This window comes from Erithacus rubecula (assembly GCF_903797595.1).
Source record: "Erithacus rubecula genome assembly, chromosome: 5".
Taxonomy (NCBI): Eukaryota; Metazoa; Chordata; class Aves; order Passeriformes; family Muscicapidae; genus Erithacus; species Erithacus rubecula.
In genome coordinates, this window is record NC_136687.1 from 59,586,436 (window position 1) to 59,604,744 (window position 18,309).

The window sequence follows — 18,309 nt, forward strand, 5'->3', positions numbered from 1 at the left end:
CCAATTTGGAGCATAAAGCTTGACACCCAAGCAGGCAGAAGGGAAACTCCAAACAAAGCATTAAAACAAACATTCTGCAAAATTAGAATCAATGGGGCAGGGGTCTCAACATTTCCATTTCAGCAACACAAAGAGAAAATTAAAGAAAAACAGAGACAACCTAGCAATCACATTGTCAGAAAAACACAGAAAAGCACTCCAGAGTAAAGGAGTGATTGTTACATCACTGGGGCTGATACTGAGATACCACTGCCAGGCAAGCACAGAAAATGCAGAAGAGTAGGGCAGAACAATGAGAAAGGCAAAATACCTGATAACCTATGTGGCAGTGAGTCATAGTTCCTTTTAAGGAAAGCTTCATTGAAGTTCTTTGGATTAGTTGCTCCAAAAAGCCGATTCATTTCTTGGTTTAACACTGTTCTAACAGCATCAGGAAGATCCTTGCTTTCAGATACTGTTGGAAAAAAGAAGTTGAGGTGAGCACAGATAGTCACAAAATATGATTTATGTATTTGTTTTAGTATTTTTCATGTTTACATTATTAATATAATTGGAAAGGATCTCAAAGGAAGATGCTTGAAATTTGAAAAGGTAAATACTGGATGTTGTTAGAAGAGGCTTAACTGCAGCACTTAAGTGATGCTTAGAAAAAGCCATTTTTACATTAATATACTTTCCCCCTTACTAACTAAAACCTATTAGGCTCAAAGGTTAATGTCATACAGGTCTGTTTGTAAGTGCCTACTCTGTAGCCCCCATCAGAAAGGCTGACCTTTGGGGCAGGAGAAGGGAGAGAATTATTCCAAGTTTTACCAACAAGGACAGAATTCTAAGCCCTTTCCTTACATGCTGACACAGGCTGTCAGCTGAGAAGCCACATCCCTCACTCTGCATGCAGTTTCCATTTCTTCACTGCCTCTCTCTTTCAAGCTTCACATGCTTCTCAGAGCCTGAAAAACTCAGCAATACCAGAACAACTCCTAAACTAAATCCAGATGCAGTCATAATAACCATGCTTAATTTTAGTATGAATCAGTTGTTTTAAAAGCTTTAAATATTTTGGTTTAAATATTTTGAATTAACTGTGCTAAAAACCAATGACTGTAGGTACACAAATGGAGTCCTACCAAATACATACCACTGCTGAAGAGATGAATCATACACTCATGAAGCCAAGGATGACTAGAATCAATAGCAAAGGCTCTCTTCACAGACTGAAGCATCAGAAGGAACTTCTCTGGAAATAAAAAAAGAAAGTGTTGACAAATGTTAAAAAACCTGTGGTAGGAACTCATTGCATTGTGTTACAGTAATATTTAGTGTTTGGAATTATAATGATCAGAAAAATTTATAGCTGAGTGTGCTGCAAAAGCTATTTTTAATAACATGCATCTATTTAACCAGTGAATTAAGTGGATAATCATCAAATGTTCAAACTTTGCTTTTCACAAACTGCTCATTGCTGGGGTGCTGCTGCAGTGAAAAGTTTTGTCTCATGACAGGATAGGCTTAAGTTTCAATGTACATCTTTACAATTACAAATTGCTTGCTTTCATTAAGTGTTCCCACCTACCTTTTCGAAAATAAATCTCAAAGGCAAAAAGATGAGTCTCTATTTTGTTCTTCACTAAATTCTTCAGGGGTGTTAAAAATTTAATGGCTTCTTCCAAAGGTGCTTCAACCTACAGATTCAAGGAAGTAACACACAGCTGAGTCAAAGTTCAAACTTAGTAACTACAACAACAAAACCCAGCAATTCCTGACTCACATCGGAGTTACTCCTAAGGCAGTGCCGTAAGATGCTTAGAACCTCTTCTGTTACAAATTTTGCAACTTTCCCTCAATGCCTAAACACTAACTGAGAAGTCCAAAATATTTGCTTTCTGATGGCTACAACTCATGTTTTGCAATAGAGACATAGATCTTTTCCTTCTATCAAACACCAATAGTGAACACAACTGGAGTTGAACCTGAAAAGGGCAGTGTGACTGCTGACACCAATCTACATACATGGGCCTGAGAGGATGGCAAATGACTGATAAATACCCATGACATTCTGCTCATGTGAGCTTCAGACAGGTTCCTGAAAGCTGCCAGGTCATAGTGACAGTCCCAGCCAAAATACCAACAGCAAGCTGGAAGTCATTAGATATTTAAAAAGGTCTCCTGATCTCAGCCAGTGTAATCCAGTAAATGGTCAGCTTTCACACAAATTAGTTCTGTGCAAGGGCTCTTTACATACAGGTATCTTGCACAGAGATGTTTGGGGTTACTGAAACAAGAACTGTCTGTTGTCCTTTATTTTTTATTAACAAAAACTACTCTCTAAGAAGCAAATACAAATCTTGTTGTGTGCCAATACCCATTCAGCAACGTTGAAGTGATGATACACTTTGTTGCAAATAACTTCAGTTGAAGATCACAATGGACACCTTCCTGCTAAATATAACTACAGCACCTGTCATGAAAACACTCACATCACTTCTATGTGCTGCTGATTTTACATACACACTGTGCACATGAACTATTTGGAACCCATAAAATCCATTTCAAAGCCTTGCCTTTAGTGCCAAAGATACATATCCAAACAAGTCTAGGGGCAGCTGATTCAGGAAAACTATTTCCAAGTGACCAACTCTGTCAAAACTGGTCTCTTGGCACCAACTGCATTTGCAAGTGTCTATATCATGCTTGTGATATTAAATTCAGAATTATATTATATTGACATCTGTGTATTAAAGACATAACTAGATCTGCCAAAGGAATGCATCTGCAACTACTCCTTATAATCTTAGGGACTGGCTAAATTTTTCACACCTATCCCATGACATCCCTCTACTGCAAAACTCCATTTCAATACATACTGTTCCATTTGCAACTTGGCTAGCACTGCAATTAGTTCTGCTTCTTGCAACCACTGAACTGAACAATGGACACACCAACAATATTCATAATAACTAGTCAAGTTATTAAATAGATCACTTGTTACTTTCAAATATGGATCTATAAAGACTTGCAATCTATACTGCTATTACTATAAATTAATTTTCCCAGTCTCTATAATTTTATCTTTCCCTCACATTTTTAGGGTGTTTTCCTGCTCCTTATAGGTATAACTTCTGCTAAAATTCTGGGTCACCTCCTTTTTGTATCTCTGTATTTCTTAATCCAGATCTCTAAATCCATCTCAGTCTAGTCTACTATTTACTACTACAAGACCTTTATTCCTTTTTTCCCCATTCAAAATATATGCAAACAAATCTTGTTAAAGCATTCAGTGCTTCAATGTCTCCTTTCTCACAGGCTGACTATGCAAACAAAAGAGTATCAGGGGGCATAAAAGAGTGAATGATAATCACCTTACATACAGGATAGAAAGACTTCCACACGACCAACTAGAAACAGGGTATAATCAACAAGTTAGTGCAGTAGACACATGGAGATAATTCCACATGTAGCAAATGTTTATGACTTCAATTGCTGCCTTTGAGAACTAGGCACAAAAGCTGTATTTCCACAGTACTGACACTGTCTCTGACAAACTAGCCCTAGAAAGGAATTCTTTTTAAAATGCTGCCTGTGAAGAGATGCCATACCCGAAAAATAAACAAGTTATTTGAATAGCTTTTAAGTTTTATGTGTGCTCACTGCAACTTCTCTAGAAATGTCTGAGACTTCATTATTATATTGGTAAGCACCTTTGCCAGTTTCTCAGGGATAAGTTCCTCTTTCGGTCCTCCAATTTCTTCATCATCATCATCTTTCTTCTTTTTCTGATTCCTCTGTTGCTTCTCCTTCTCAGCATTTTTCTTCTCCTCCTCCAGTTGTGCCTTCTTCTGGGCTCTTCTCTGCTTATTTCGTAGCTTCTTTAGCTCCTTGTCAGACATATTTGCTGTACACACACAAGGGACAAAACCACACAACATTGATGTCTACTATTAACAGCATCAAGCAGTTGTCAGACAACATCACTTTTTAAAAATCCTATCTGCTAATGCTGTCATTACCTTTGTAAAAGCTTATTTACTATGGACAGAATATTTTATAGCCTATGCTGATGCTTCATAATTCACAAATTCCTTAGTGGAATCAGGGGGGTGAAATTAAAATAATAGTTTAATGAGATGAAAAATACTAAAACTTGACAAATTCCTCTTAAAGGATTCTCTCTTGAAGGATCATCTATTTGTACCATTTAGAGTGCCCCAAGCCATAACTGCTTAGGCTGCTCGAAAATCAGAAATGGGAAGAAAAAAATTAGATTATTTAAATGTTATTTTTTTACATCAGAAGCAAGAGATGATAAAATTTAAGTTGCTATCTAGTGAAATTTCTGCACACTGATCAAATGCTTAGAAAGAGCTACTACCAAGCACATCTGCTTCAATTTCCTATTCTATGGACCAACCATGAAAATTCACGTTTTTGGAGTCATTCCATAACACAACATTTATACTTAGAGTTACAGCTCTCACTACAACTATCATTGTTTTATAATAACCACAACAATAGCATACATTACTTTAAATTCCAGCAGAGCACCTACTTTACCAGGCAGTCCAAGCTACAATTTACCTACTTTGAGTTGTGCAGACAACCCTAATGAATGCCAGACCTCCCTAAAATACCCGTGCTGAATGAAACTGCATGATGACTAAACCCTGAGGGTTGAATACCTGTATCAGCCTCGTGCTCTTTACTCTCATCTGTTAAGGGATTATCATGGAGTTTCAGGTAGATCTCTATGGCAATCCTTGCAGCTTTGAAGTAGAAGGGGTGTTGTCGAAGCACATCTTCTAGTTTTAACAAGTCCACGTAAGACCTAAGGGTGATCTTCCTCATGCAGTAAGTGTGGAAGTCAAACTGGTCATCTGTGATTTCTACAAAATGCTGTCACAATTGAACACAACATTATTTAGCAAGTATTAACAATGAGGTGCTAACCTAGACTTTCAAAATAATGATTTAGTCTACTGTTTGTAATAGTTAGACTATTTGTTAAACATTAACAAAACTCTCCAAAAACAAAGTCATGGTGAAAGGAGAGAAGGCATCTCAGCCCAGAACCAAAACACACCAGTCTCTTAAAAGTAACTATCTCTGAGAATTTTCAGTTTAACAAAGGTTTTACAGTATTTTTACTTAAACTAAATTTGAAGACTTTCTTATATTAATTGCTCTAGATTTTTAAATTCAAAACTATAATTTAATTTCTACTAAATACTATGGCAATGAATTCCACACTTAAATTAGACATGATATGAGCAAGTACTTTCCTTTGTTCAAGCTCTGCTTTCCACATCATCCAGTATCCCTTTGCTTTTGCTTGAGAAGCAGCAAAAAGTCATTCCCCTCCTGACCTTCTCCAAGTATTTATGATCTCATATAACTTTATCCTAAACTCAGCTTTGTTTGTCAAAGCTCAGGATAGAAGAGTAAGCACAACAAGCTAATTGCAGTCTCCTTTGGAAGTTGACCCACAGCAGGTGTTTTACTAGCACATTTTTAAGAAGGTGTGACACTCAGGATACACACAGTGTGACAGATTCACATAATGGAACAAAAGTACTACCTCTGGAGTTTTAATTCCTCACGTGTCCTTTTGACTGCTGCTCCACACCAGCACAGAAGTTTTTGCAGCATTATCTCTAATGGCTTCAGGATTCCTGACCAGCAATATTTATCCTAAAACCTTTTACTATTTATGCACAGGCAGAGAATTTGTCACTAACTACACTGTTGAACATCACATTTCATGGGCTGCTAAATCATTTAGTACTGAGACAGAGCAGGTGCTGTCCTTGCAGTATTCAGTCTGTTCCTGTGATAATTTATTGATGCAATAATGAAGACTCTATAGACATGCCCTAGTAATCTCCATGATAAACTCCTTTTCTTGCAAAAGCTGATTATCTGCTCCTACTCTGTGTTCCCAGCCATGAATCAGTTATAAAATCCATGAGATCAACTTCCCTACTTTTTCTAAGACAGTTTAGATCCTTTATGGTGTGAAGTAGGAGATCAAAAGTGCTTCTAAAAACCAGAATACATTTTATTAACTAGACTGCACCCTTCACATAACTGGCCCCTCTAAAAAAGATTTAGAAGGCACTGCTTTTTCTTAGAAAAGTTTTGTTGATGGTTTCTGAATTCAACATATTTGCTTGTCTTATTATTGAACTTTATTACACCTTCAATCAATTACTCCAATAAATAAATTAAACATAACAACTTAAATCCTTAGAAATATTTTTTGGGTGGCCTAAATTATCACTTCAGTTGCTGACCTCTTCTGGTATCCAAGACAATTTACAAGACTAATTTTTCTTACACAAAAGAATTTTACACTGATTTATTTATATTATTTGAGCACGCAAAATGGCAAATCACAAACTGGTGTGGTTTGGAAGGGACCTTAAAGATCATGTATTTCCAACCCTCTGCAATAGGCAGGGACACTTTCACTAGGCCAGGTTAGTTTGATAATCACTTTTTTCAAACCAGAGAATATTCTGGAGCTGAGTCCCCCTTGCAGAAGAGCAGGAGTGCTGAAAGCTCCTAATGCCTCTACATTTGCACAGCTTCCTACTAAGTTCTGCTCTTTCAGCACTTCTTTTACACCCTCAGCTGTCTGGTCTTTTTTTTTTTTTACTTTAATGTGCTTTAAAAAAACCCACATCCCTACCTGCTTCTTTTTAAAGCTGTGCATTCAGATTTTGTTGTTTATCTCACTATGGATATCAACATTTAATGTGCAGGTATTGCCCCTTTTTAATCAAATTTCTACTTTAACAAGTCTTGATTTTTGCAATAGCTTCTTTTAAACTGCAGCTTTTTTAAAAGGAGAAGACAGTTAATATTTTTTGTAACTTTGTAGCATTTATTGTGTACCTCTAAAACAGTGCCTTAATAGTAAGTGACACCAGTCCTTTACTTTAAGGATGGGCTTGTCAGCTCATCCACTTATTTTTGGACTTAAAGTTCACATACTCTTAGTTTGTACCTGAATACCCATTTCTTATGCATATTGCCAGAACTAAGATTATTTTGACAGTTTCTGCTCTTGTCTGGTTCTCTAAGTAACTTTATAAAATCTTTTCACAATACACAGTTTACAACAGCACTTTTAAAGGGAAATGCAACCATACAAATTTGCCAGTAACCAACATGAAATCTCTCCAGAAGCTACATGAAATGCACCCTTACTGCTCAGAAAAGTAATATATCAGCACAGTACACAAACTGGTGTTTTCCAACCTAAGCAGTTGAGTTGGATACATACTCTCTCAATTTCATGGCATTTCTTAAGTGCTTCTCCAAATTTGTTCATTGCCTTGTAGGCTTGTGCACATTCTGTCTGAAACCACATGCACTGCATTTCGTTAAGGTTCTCTACTGCAGAGGTTCCTTCCTAAAAGCAAAAATAGCATTACACAAAAATTAAATCTCATTGGATCCATAAGCTGGTATTTCTTTTATCTTATCCTAATTAAAAGCACAAATAAAGAATGCTAAATCTCAGAACTGGAGTCTTGAGAGTTGGAAATACCACAGTTGAAATTTACTAGATTTGTTGATTAATTAAAATACAATTTTTTGTTATACCTATTGGAAGAGTCAGGAAGACACAAAGAGCCAGGCAGTGACTATTTCACTGTGACAGTTCCTCATCTTTAGTTTAGGAGAAACCTTAGGATTTAGCAATGAAAGAGAAAGGCAGTGTTCAAAATAGCCTGATTTAGGCAACTAAAAAGTGTCAGTTCTATTTTCATTATGCTTAATCTAGGACTCCAGTAATTATTGTTTTTTAATTAAGAAGCCTGTATTTGAGCACAAGACACAAGATCAAATGCAGATAAATAAGATTCTAAAGAGCAACATCACCAAATTATATTTTTCAAGTTCAGTTTTGGGTAACTGATAGGCTTTCTTTTCAGCATCATCTTAGAGCTGGCTTAAGGTACCAAGGTGTCAACTGGTCAAATTAATCAACCAAATTAAATTAATTTACCAATCAACCAAATTAACCTAAATTCATAGTGGGTTTGCATCAAAACTCCCACATAAAGCTACTGAGCATATATAAAACAGAAATTCCCCTCCCCTGTCTGCCTGCACATAGCCTGCATTCACAAGATCCTTCAGATTTCCTTCATAAACACCACTCCCCCTTCTCTCTGTTCAATCTACCTTACATTCCAGGTTTCTCCTGCTCTTTAAGAGAGGGGAAAATAGGACAAACAGAAAAGGCTTTACTTTTGCAGGTAGATCCCATCAGCTTGTTGCCAGTCTCCCATAGACAACACACAAATGACACTGCCAATATTGCAAAACTGTCATTTGACAAATAGTCTGGAGAGACTTCACTGAGCTGCTTGGACTTGCAGAATAGTATCAAATAAGTACATTTTAAAAAGTAATTAACCTGTGTGACCATCAAACCTATCAAAATGGGGTTACTGCAGGGACAAAAAGTAATGTATAAAATTATGCAATTTACATAACATAATGTTTTTCTTCCAGATACCTGGTTATGGAAAAATAAAAGAGGTGTACCATGCAGCTTTCCTTCACCACTGATAAACAAGGATTTGGGGATGAAACATTGTGAGGTGTCTTCCTTGTGTGAACAAAGGCTATCAAGCTGCTAGCTACACAAAAATGTTCCAAGAGAATTCTGAATTCTCTTACTACCATTAGAAAAATGAGACATGAACAACTGCACTAGATCTTTAAAATATCCTACAGAATAAATATTAAACTCAAAGATTATTGTGCAAAAATTATTTCTCAGAAGTTCTCTCTAACAGGCATGCTGAATTTTTCCTACCTGGCAAAAATAACCAAATCCAAACCTTTATCCAGTTTTCACTTACTACTATGAAATCATGCCTATCCAAGATTAATTCTAACCTTGCTATGCACTACCACAACTGAATCAAGCAACCATAGCTGCTCTGAAACAGACCTTAAACATGATACTGAAGCTAAGTGCAAAGTTAAAAACAAAAAGTTATTCCACAAGGGATTAGACCCACATTATTCCAAAGACCTCTAGTTAAATGCAACAAACCCGTGTAAACTTGGAACACATTTCTTCTGCTTCTTTAATGGAGTTTGCTTTTAACATATATTTTGCACATTTGGAGTTGATAAATCTGTCTGCTGTGTCCAAAGCCTGAGCCTCATCCATCCACCTTGCAGCTTCTTTAATATTTCCAGCATGCTATAAAGATAGAAATTTAAGTCAGGTTCAGTAATTACAAAACACACACATTTTATCAACTCACTGCTTGATATAACTAGGCTTTTTTAGACTTTTTAAAAACAAATAGCTTTCTTCAAAAGCAAAATATCTTTAAAGAAAATAAGTAGTCAAATATCTTTCCTCATTATGGAATTACTGGTCTTTTAGCACTGAATGTTTCTCCTGAAAATGCTTAAAGAACCAGTTTGGATAATCCCATTCTGATACAAGATCACAGTGCACTTGAGAAAGTTTTTAAGCAGCTAAAAAACCAGGAGATAAGAACAGATGAAAGACTCAATCTAATTTATCAGTGTGATTTGTAAACTGAGAAGTCACATTTTGCTGCACATTTCTCCTTTACTGAGTTAAAAACCTACATAGTGGCTTTTTAATATGCAGCAGAAAACCCCACCTCAAGTAGCTAAACAATACCCTTACCTAGAAATTCACTACAATTCCTAACAAACTAATAACCTTTGGTCACTAAGAATAAAGCCAAACTTACCTTGTAGATTTTTGCTTTCACAAGGAAGAGCTCTATCAAAGTGGGAGTACTTTCTATAGCAGCATTTATATATTCTAGAGCCAGGGATGGCAGTCCAATTTTATCATAATGTTGAGCCAAATAATACTGGACCCAGAGTAAAGTGGTTGGAGGTTCTTCTTTACCATCATCTGGCAGCAGCAAAATGGAGAGAGGTTGTTTGTTCAGTTTATTACTAAAACAACACACCAGAAGTAGAATGCTATGAACACAGCCACTGAAGTTAATCCTGCCTCTCTATCAGACCCAGGAGAGCTTCCAAACAACTGGCTCCAGGTTTGGAACATGAGCTTTTGAAACCTCCAAGAACACAAAACCTAGTCCCCACCAAAAGCTCCAAAACTACACCTCTCCTTGAAGATTGTACTATTGCCTTTTGTTTGACATTTCTGTAGTTATATTTGACACAGCATTCAAACAGCATTCAAACTTCAGTTTCCTGAACAGTGATAAACTCAAGTCCTGAAAATAGCATACTTGAACTCAAAACTGCAAAGAGATGACTAAATTCATGGATGCAGGAAAAAAAATTTAGAACAATTTTGAATACAGACTTTTTATTTGACAGCCATGGTTCAGTTCTGTGTTAGAGGAAAACCAGAAAAAACCCACATCACCTCTGTTTCTTCACTCCCTATTTCCCCACCTCTGAATGGACACACAATGCTTAAAACCAGGCACTACTTCATGAAGCACAATAGTTTCAGCACTCACCATTTGGGTTAAATAACCTGCAGCTTCTTAGAGAGGTTTCATAACCTATCACGAGCTCTTCTATGATTGCCACCTACACATGCAAGACGAGACAGAAAAAAGAATCTGTGGGCCAGATAGTATTTTATTTCAACTTGATTTCCTTGGTGTTACCCAAACTAGTTATTTTGGTAAGAAAACTCTGCAATACCCTGAATTACATTACACTTGAGAATGTACTCAATCTATTTTTAACAAATTAAGACCAGGCCTCCTTGGTGAACACTTACACACTTAAAATTCTAAATCTTAAATTTTCTAATTTACCAGCTTGGCAGATGCATGCCCAGTGTATGTACTTCATTTTTCTCCCAGCTATACCAGGTCATCTAAAGCAGTGCTGATGGAGTGAACACTGAAGAAAATGGTTTCCTTCATCTCTTCAATACATCACAGTTATGAGGCAGAACATGTAAGAACTGGTTAGAACACTTACCTTCTCCTTGTCTTTATATAGTGACCTCAAAGTATTGAAGACTGGTGGGCAACCTTTGCTGAAATTCATCCTTAAAAACTTGTCCAGACATTCCTTAAACTTTTCACCTTGAGAGGAAAAAGACCTGTTGATTTTGTTTTACCAGACATTACTCATCAATTGCAGATTGTTTATACTGTTAAATCAGAATCTAAGAAACACAAGTGTTGATCACTACCTGCTCAGCAAAAAATGCACTTACCAGACAAAAAGTTTAATGGTAATCTTCTTGGAACTAGTCCCCTGGGGTATTTAGTCCAGGCTTCTTCATAGATCTTTAGTCTCTCCATCATATTAGCTGGAAGAGAATTTTACAATTTTATATAATACATATAATGGCTATATCCTTTCTGAAGAACATAATTTCCTCTCATTCTTACTAAAACTAATGAATTGAATGACTCCAAGGTACTCAGTATCTGTTAATTCTTCTTCCAGCACTAGAATACTACCTGCTTATCTCTCATCTTAAAAAGAGCTCCTGCCTTATCACTGTCTAAAACCTTCAAAGAAGACCATTCAGTTGTACCAGCTACAACATAAGATAACAGATAGTAATGGAAAAATTCCAAATTAAAACTGTTATCTAAGAAATAATTCTCTTCTTTCAACCACACTCAAAGACTATTGCATTTTTATGGTTCTATGATTTTAGATAAAACAAGGTAACAACAATGCAATAAATATTTCTAGTCATTCTTAACAAACCCCAACATTGTGACCATATGTACACATTATGACTAAAACACAAAACTTAAATGGGGACTTTACTATTTAAAGCAATACAAGTTTTAATACCTATATGAATTTCAAAGATGCAGAAAAAACTTATTTACTATAAGATATCACATCATTACCTGGCTTAAGTGCCTTTTCTAAGCCTTTGTAGTAGGCCCAGTTTTCAGGATTTCTTTCTTGCAGTCCCTTGTAGACTTCAACTGCTTCTTCAAGTCTGCCAAGCTGAAGCAGGAGTTCTCCTGTGTGAAAAACAAGAAGTTTTAAATTAAGGTAACAAGATACTAAAGCAGTGTAACATTTATCACTCCACATAATCCTTAACTCCTTACAGATTCAAATTTCTTAGAAAAAATAAGCACTACATATAGCATTACAAACTAGTTGACAGATATGCTTTTACTTTGACAATAGCTGCAATTCTAGTAGGATTTTACAATTTGGCCTGTAATTCCTGAAAGTTTACTTGAAAATTTAATGCAGAATGCTCATGGTTTGGGGTTTTTTTTCCTCACTTATTAAGCTAAAAACAAATCAAAATTCCAAAAGATGGGAAAAGCTGACAGTATGTACATCCCATTGCATGCTATGTGTTTAAATGCATCTTTAGAAAGTGAGTGATTACCTTTAGTTTCTTCAACAGCCAGTTTATCACAGATCTGCTTCTCATAGGTACAAAGATGCTCCAAGGCTTCTTTATACAGCCCTGCTTCCCGGAGGACTTGATTTTGATAGAGCAGCAGCTCACTGTACTCATAGTCCACTTTGTCAGGAGATGTCTACACAGGAAAGCCAAACACAGGACACAGTTCTAAAATTTGGGATCAAACCCATTTGACTAAAACAAACAGCATGAAGTTTACTCATCATGAAAGGAATGGGTTTTTTTTTGGCTTAAGCAGCACTCCATATACCAATTTCACATTCTCCTCTTACCTGCTGTGTCTTCCTAAACTCCTCTAAAATTTTTGCTGCCATTTCATAGTCCTCCAGCAGATGGTAAGCAATGGCATAACCAATCCATGATGCTCGCTGTGCAGGTCGGAGCTGAAGCAACTGGTATCTTGTTTCCTGCAAAAAAGTAGCTGCTCATTTTCCTGACTTTACTCTGATACTTTGTAGAACCCATTAGGCAATACTCTGCCTTCAATATTCTAGTATTTAAGGAAGTCACTGCAAAATAGTTTTGTATATGCATTTTATTAACCAGAGAAAGAATCAACTTTGAACTATAATGGTGTTCATTGAATTAAAAAAAAATAAACCTTCACAAAATAACATGTCCAACCAAATCCTGATGAGTCAGACTAATTTTGTTAATGTATGACACACATGCTTTTCCTGTCTAACCACTTATGAACAGAACATAATTAAGGATACCTGGTTTGAATTGCAGGAACATTTACTGGTGTTTCAAATTAACCTTGAAAGTACATATGTATTTAAATAATTGGAAGTGTTCTTAGGCAACACAGGTCACGCAAACACATCCCTATTCTTTGGCAAGAACATAATTACAGCTGGAAAAGACAACATATTTGCTTGGTATCATGCAATTTTCATCTGAGGAAAATGTTGTAACTTGTTTTGTTACAGACTCCTGACAGGCATTTTCAAGTAACTTAAAGGAAAAAAGTTACTTCCTACTGAAAATGCCTAACCTGTCAGAAGTAGGGATTAACAAAGAAGTAAAACTAGTTACAGCTGTTTTAACAGAATGATGATCACTCAAAATATTTTGAAGTAGGAGAGGCTGGAATTCAAAGCAAAGGGAAAAAAAAAACCCCAACCAAAACACTACTGTATTCCCAATTTTGAGAGCCATAAACTACTGATTTCTAAGCATCCTAACATTTAATCCCTAAGGCATTCAGTAACTGTGCTACTTGTATGTTTAGAGATTACAAAATCTGTATTCGTCTTTATTCAGAGGCTAAGAAAAAAGAAATTTGCAAACACATATTACAAATGTGCATTTTGGCTCCTACACTAAGATTCAGCTATCTTGTCTCAAAAGGAGTGGAATCAAATTTCTAAATCACTAAGAAAAAAAATAAAAATCAGTGATTAAGAATTGTCCTGACTCAGGAATAAGTTCTGAGGGTCTGTGCTAACTGATGGTTTCACACAATTCTGACCACAAAACTTGCTCCTGGATATACTTATGTTACCCTAATTTGAAAGTGATACATGAAGAGACCAACTAATATGTTTTAAACAACACAATTTTAGAGGTGAAAGAGAAACCTAAAAAGATGAAAACCTGATGAAAAAATGGAGTTGTCAATCACTAATGCCCAAGTTGGCCAGGAACCAAAATGTTTCATGCAGCACACTGTTCTGCTTTACCTACTGCTAAGAGAAAACAGGGGGCCACTGATGTAAAGGAGGAGGGATATATAGTACAAAGTTACTAAAAAATACAAACTCCTTTACCTGAATAAGTCACATTCTGAACAGATTGCCTACTCTTACCTACAGGAATCCTTTCAAGAGAAGAACAAAACTGGATATTGTCTACAGCTGAGTTACACAGCATCAAAAAAATACAAACCCTACTAAGGCAGGTGATTCTGCACTGAGCTGAAAATGCATCATTTAATTTGCCATTAAATCTTTGTATTTTATAGAAATTGCTCAGTAGCACATCTGCTTTTACTTTCATGAAGTGGAAGAGTTGCATACAGTTTTAACCCTCTGGACTTACTGTCTTTTTTGAAGTGTCATTAACCAATCTGCCACCTCTGCTGCAATTCCCTAGATGGTAATTAAATGCAGTATTCATACTTACCCTGTAACCTTCAAGATCTCTCATTTGAATCTGTAGCAGAGAAAGGTCTCTCAAGATTTGAAGATTGTCTTTGTCCCACTTCAGTGCATTTCTATAGCATTTGATAGCTTCATCATACTTCTTGTCTGACCTCTGAAGAAGGCCATAGACATGCCAACCTGGAAAACTCTATTAAGGCTTCCACTGAATTTGAGCAGGGACAAATCAGCACCAACATGGCAGTGATAGAACAGCTGGCAACAAGCTCTCAAGCTGTTTAATAAATGGACATTATGATTCTTTCTGTCAGAACTTTGCCAGTTACATGTCTATATAATAGTAAAGGTTATTTTTCACACACCTGGGGGAGGAAATAAAGTAACAGGATCATCAATGTAATGGCAACTACTCATGCTTCCAAAGCAAATCACGTGCTTAAATGCCCACCATGAGTTCACAGTTGCAGATTAATGATAAAAATACACAATACATGCCAGAATAATATGTGAACTAACTGTGACTGCAAGGACTGCAAACCATTTGCCCCCTTTGAGCAACTCAGACAAAATATTTATTGAAAATTGAAAATTCTGAACTTCCAGTCTGAAGTTTAAACTGGCTTTTATTGCTACACTACAAATCAAGTAGTTGCAGAAATCAACCTTTCCAATTCATCAGCAAAAGCCCTGTTTCCAAAAGGATACAGACATGACTCTTCAAGTCATTCCTTAGGCCTCTGCGCACAAGCTCATAAGCTTCCTCTTTCTTCCCTAGACAGTTCAGTGTCAGTCCTTTCATTGCCAAGGTTTCTAAGAAAGGAAAAAAAAAAAAAAAAAAGATCAAATAAGTATCAGTTATTCATTTTCATGGGTTTTAAGCAACATATAGCAACCCTAAATATAGTATAAATGCAAATTTAGATTCAGTTCACACAATCACGATTTCACATTCTTTTCTCACATGGAAAATACTGGCAGATTATTCACTTAAGTATAACATACACAGCAATAAACCTTTTATATTACTTCCATCAAAATATGAAGCAATGTTTCATTTTAAACTTGTCTGCTCTACAAGCATTTGGAGATTCTTTTAACTACTCAAGTATTTATTCACAACTCTGATATTTCTACACCTCCACCCATATCAAAGTTGCAAAAAACCCACAAAGCATTTCTGAACAGTGCAAAGAGACTTTCAATTCAGTATTACAAGCTGACTAAAAATGCAGTGAAGGAACAAACACCTTTTTCTTCTTTTAAAATACAACTGTACCTTCAGAAAAACAGCAGCCCACAGAGCTGACAGAGTACTGAACAACATTCAGCCTCTTCCTTTTGCTTTTCACTTTTATGTGAGTGAATATCAATTTCCCTGGAATAGTGTTTTAATTAATGCATACTTGTATTAGGAAACTTGCACCATGAATCTCAGACTTGAATGATAAAGAAGGAAGCTATGACTACTGATAAGATTAGTCTTTAAAATGACAAGTAAGTCAAATTACCAGTAAGTGCTTAATATACATTCCTGAATGTTCTTATTGCTTTATGGGCAAAAAGTTAGCAGTGAAGGGGTATAAAATATTAAAATAATTACTTTACTGCAAAGTACAGTGAAAATGAGAGCACATGTCATTTGAAAACTTACCTCCATGTTCTGCAAACTTGGGATTGGAAAGGATCTGTTTACAGAACTTCAGCCCATTTCTATACTGCTTATGTTCATAACACCTCTGTTGAAGAACAAAATAAGTTTATTCAAAATATTTAGAGTGGAAGTATTTATGCATGCCTGAAATTAAGCATCAGTACATCTACAGATTTTAGAAAAGGTAGTAATATTTTAATGAACTCTGTTTATTGGAGCTTCCTGTATTTAAAAATTCTTTCCATTGCCAGAAAAAAAAAAAAAAGTTAGAAACATTATGAGTTTAAATGTCTAAGTGAAGATATATAATCATACAGCAGATTCTCAGGTAAGACACTACAGGAAGCTTAAGTGCCTAAAGAGATTCAACTCTTCCTTAACATGAAAGCAAACCTTATGTTGTAACACTGGTAAGCACTGAACCCACTTTGGCCAATTATCCTGGACAGCAACCCCATGAGCCTCCAACAATCACACAAGCTGGAAAGACATAAATCACTGGAACTTGGTTTAAAGTACCTCTGAAAGCAACCTCTCACCATCATTTTTATTACAACATGCATCTCATACATCCAAACTTCCACAATTAGTATATAGTAACATTATTTTGCCATACTGGAAGTTTAAACTTTCCTCTACTGTTTTCTTAGTCCAAGTCTTTTGTCTCAGCCTCATTCCTTATGTAAGGTGACCATGATGCACAACAACACACAGTGTGAACTTTTAAAACCAGTTTGAGTATTTTACTACTTCTTGTGCTCATATTTAAATATAAGGCAAAAGAAATAACATTATAAACACAAATTCATACATTTTAGGCCAGTTCAGCAAATGTTTGGAATCTCTTACATTTAATTTTGTTGTAATGAAATAAACATTTATGAGCCCAGAAGCACACACTGATTGAGCACCCACCCAAATCCTATTAATCCTGTTATTAATTACAAAATCATTCATAACAGGACCTCACTGCTCTGGTGGATCCATTCTGGTGGCAGGATGGCTGATAGGGGTGTAAAAATTTAGTACAGCTGAGAGCTTTCAAGTCCTTCTAAATAAGTTGTTGCTCAGGATTCCATCTTTCCTCACGCTGCTCCAAAGCAATTATCCAAGAGCATTCATAAGCACATATGGACACCATGTGTTCTCAAAGCACTCTCAACAAAAATATTTAGGAAAGGCAGACCCAAGGGGTCTTCCCTTCAAGAAGGTTCTAAAAATAAAACTTTAAAAAGTTACATGAATGTTAGGGGAAATGCCTGAAAAAGAAAATGGCATATTTACAACTTCTGTGTTTTATGCTGCTCTCCAAAATGAAAGATGCTGTTTAGTGGTGAAAGGTCCTATTTAGTTTTATTTCTCTTGCAAATACCAATAATAAACTTCAAAGGTGCAAAAAATGGTAAAATACCAAGTGCATGTATTATTTTCTAGTATTGAAGTAATACAGTTGAAATAATATGACTGAAGACCAAGATGCATCACAAACCACCTGTCTTGCTCTCTCTACAATGTCACCATTCTTAGGAGAAAGGGAATTGCTTGCATGAACAGGAGGGAGAAGGAAGATGCCCAGAGAGAGCAAGCAATATGTAATCAAAGAGGAACAGATCAACAAAAGAATTAGAATGGTTTCAGCTTGAACAGACCTTCCAAGACCACCGAGTTCCACCCACCCCCATGGGCAGAAACACCTTGCACATGTTGTTTAAAGCCCCATCCAACCCTGGCTCTGAACACTTGCAGAGACAACTCCCTCTGTTCACCAAGGACAGGAAAAGTCAGCACTGCAAGCACGTAGCTGTAGAAAGTTTTAAGGGTTAGGTAAGAGAAAATCTGTACAGACAACGTTTTTTTTTTTCCAATTAAACTTCACTGGGTATTACACCTTCCAGTCATTATCAACTTTCATATAGCTGGCTGAGTCACTATAATCAGCCACTAGTCAAAGCTGACAGACTTTTCTTTTTTTTTTTTTTTTTTTTAATTGAAACCATCAGTCATAAAGGTTACCAGCCAAGCCTCCTCCCTAAAAAGTAGAGGTGCCATTTTCCCCCACCCAGGTAGCTGTGAAAGCAGTAGAACCTGTCACAGAAGTGGTGCAGCCACAGGAACTGAAGAATGAGTCTGCA

The 18,309-nt window shown here is 36.2% G+C and overlaps 1 protein-coding gene across 1 annotated transcript in view; it reads right to left on the reverse strand.

Annotated features, from left to right (window-relative positions):
* NAA15 (N-alpha-acetyltransferase 15, NatA auxiliary subunit) overlaps positions 1–18,309 on the reverse strand; it is a 33,216-nt gene that overhangs the window by 3,858 nt on the left and 11,049 nt on the right. The window contains exons 2-18 of the mRNA XM_079306290.1: positions 16,178–16,262; positions 15,232–15,336; positions 14,549–14,706; positions 12,694–12,828; positions 12,383–12,536; positions 11,880–11,999; positions 11,225–11,320; positions 10,984–11,090; positions 10,509–10,581; positions 9,756–9,925; positions 9,074–9,226; positions 7,283–7,411; positions 4,677–4,890; positions 3,699–3,892; positions 1,574–1,682; positions 1,139–1,237; positions 311–454 (exon numbers count right to left, since the gene is read on the reverse strand). Of these exons, the coding sequence (XP_079162416.1) occupies positions 311–454; positions 1,139–1,237; positions 1,574–1,682; positions 3,699–3,892; positions 4,677–4,890; positions 7,283–7,411; positions 9,074–9,226; positions 9,756–9,925; positions 10,509–10,581; positions 10,984–11,090; positions 11,225–11,320; positions 11,880–11,999; positions 12,383–12,536; positions 12,694–12,828; positions 14,549–14,706; positions 15,232–15,336; positions 16,178–16,262 (2,245 nt within the window). The remainder of the gene's footprint in view (positions 1–310; positions 455–1,138; positions 1,238–1,573; positions 1,683–3,698; positions 3,893–4,676; positions 4,891–7,282; positions 7,412–9,073; positions 9,227–9,755; positions 9,926–10,508; positions 10,582–10,983; positions 11,091–11,224; positions 11,321–11,879; positions 12,000–12,382; positions 12,537–12,693; positions 12,829–14,548; positions 14,707–15,231; positions 15,337–16,177; positions 16,263–18,309) is intronic.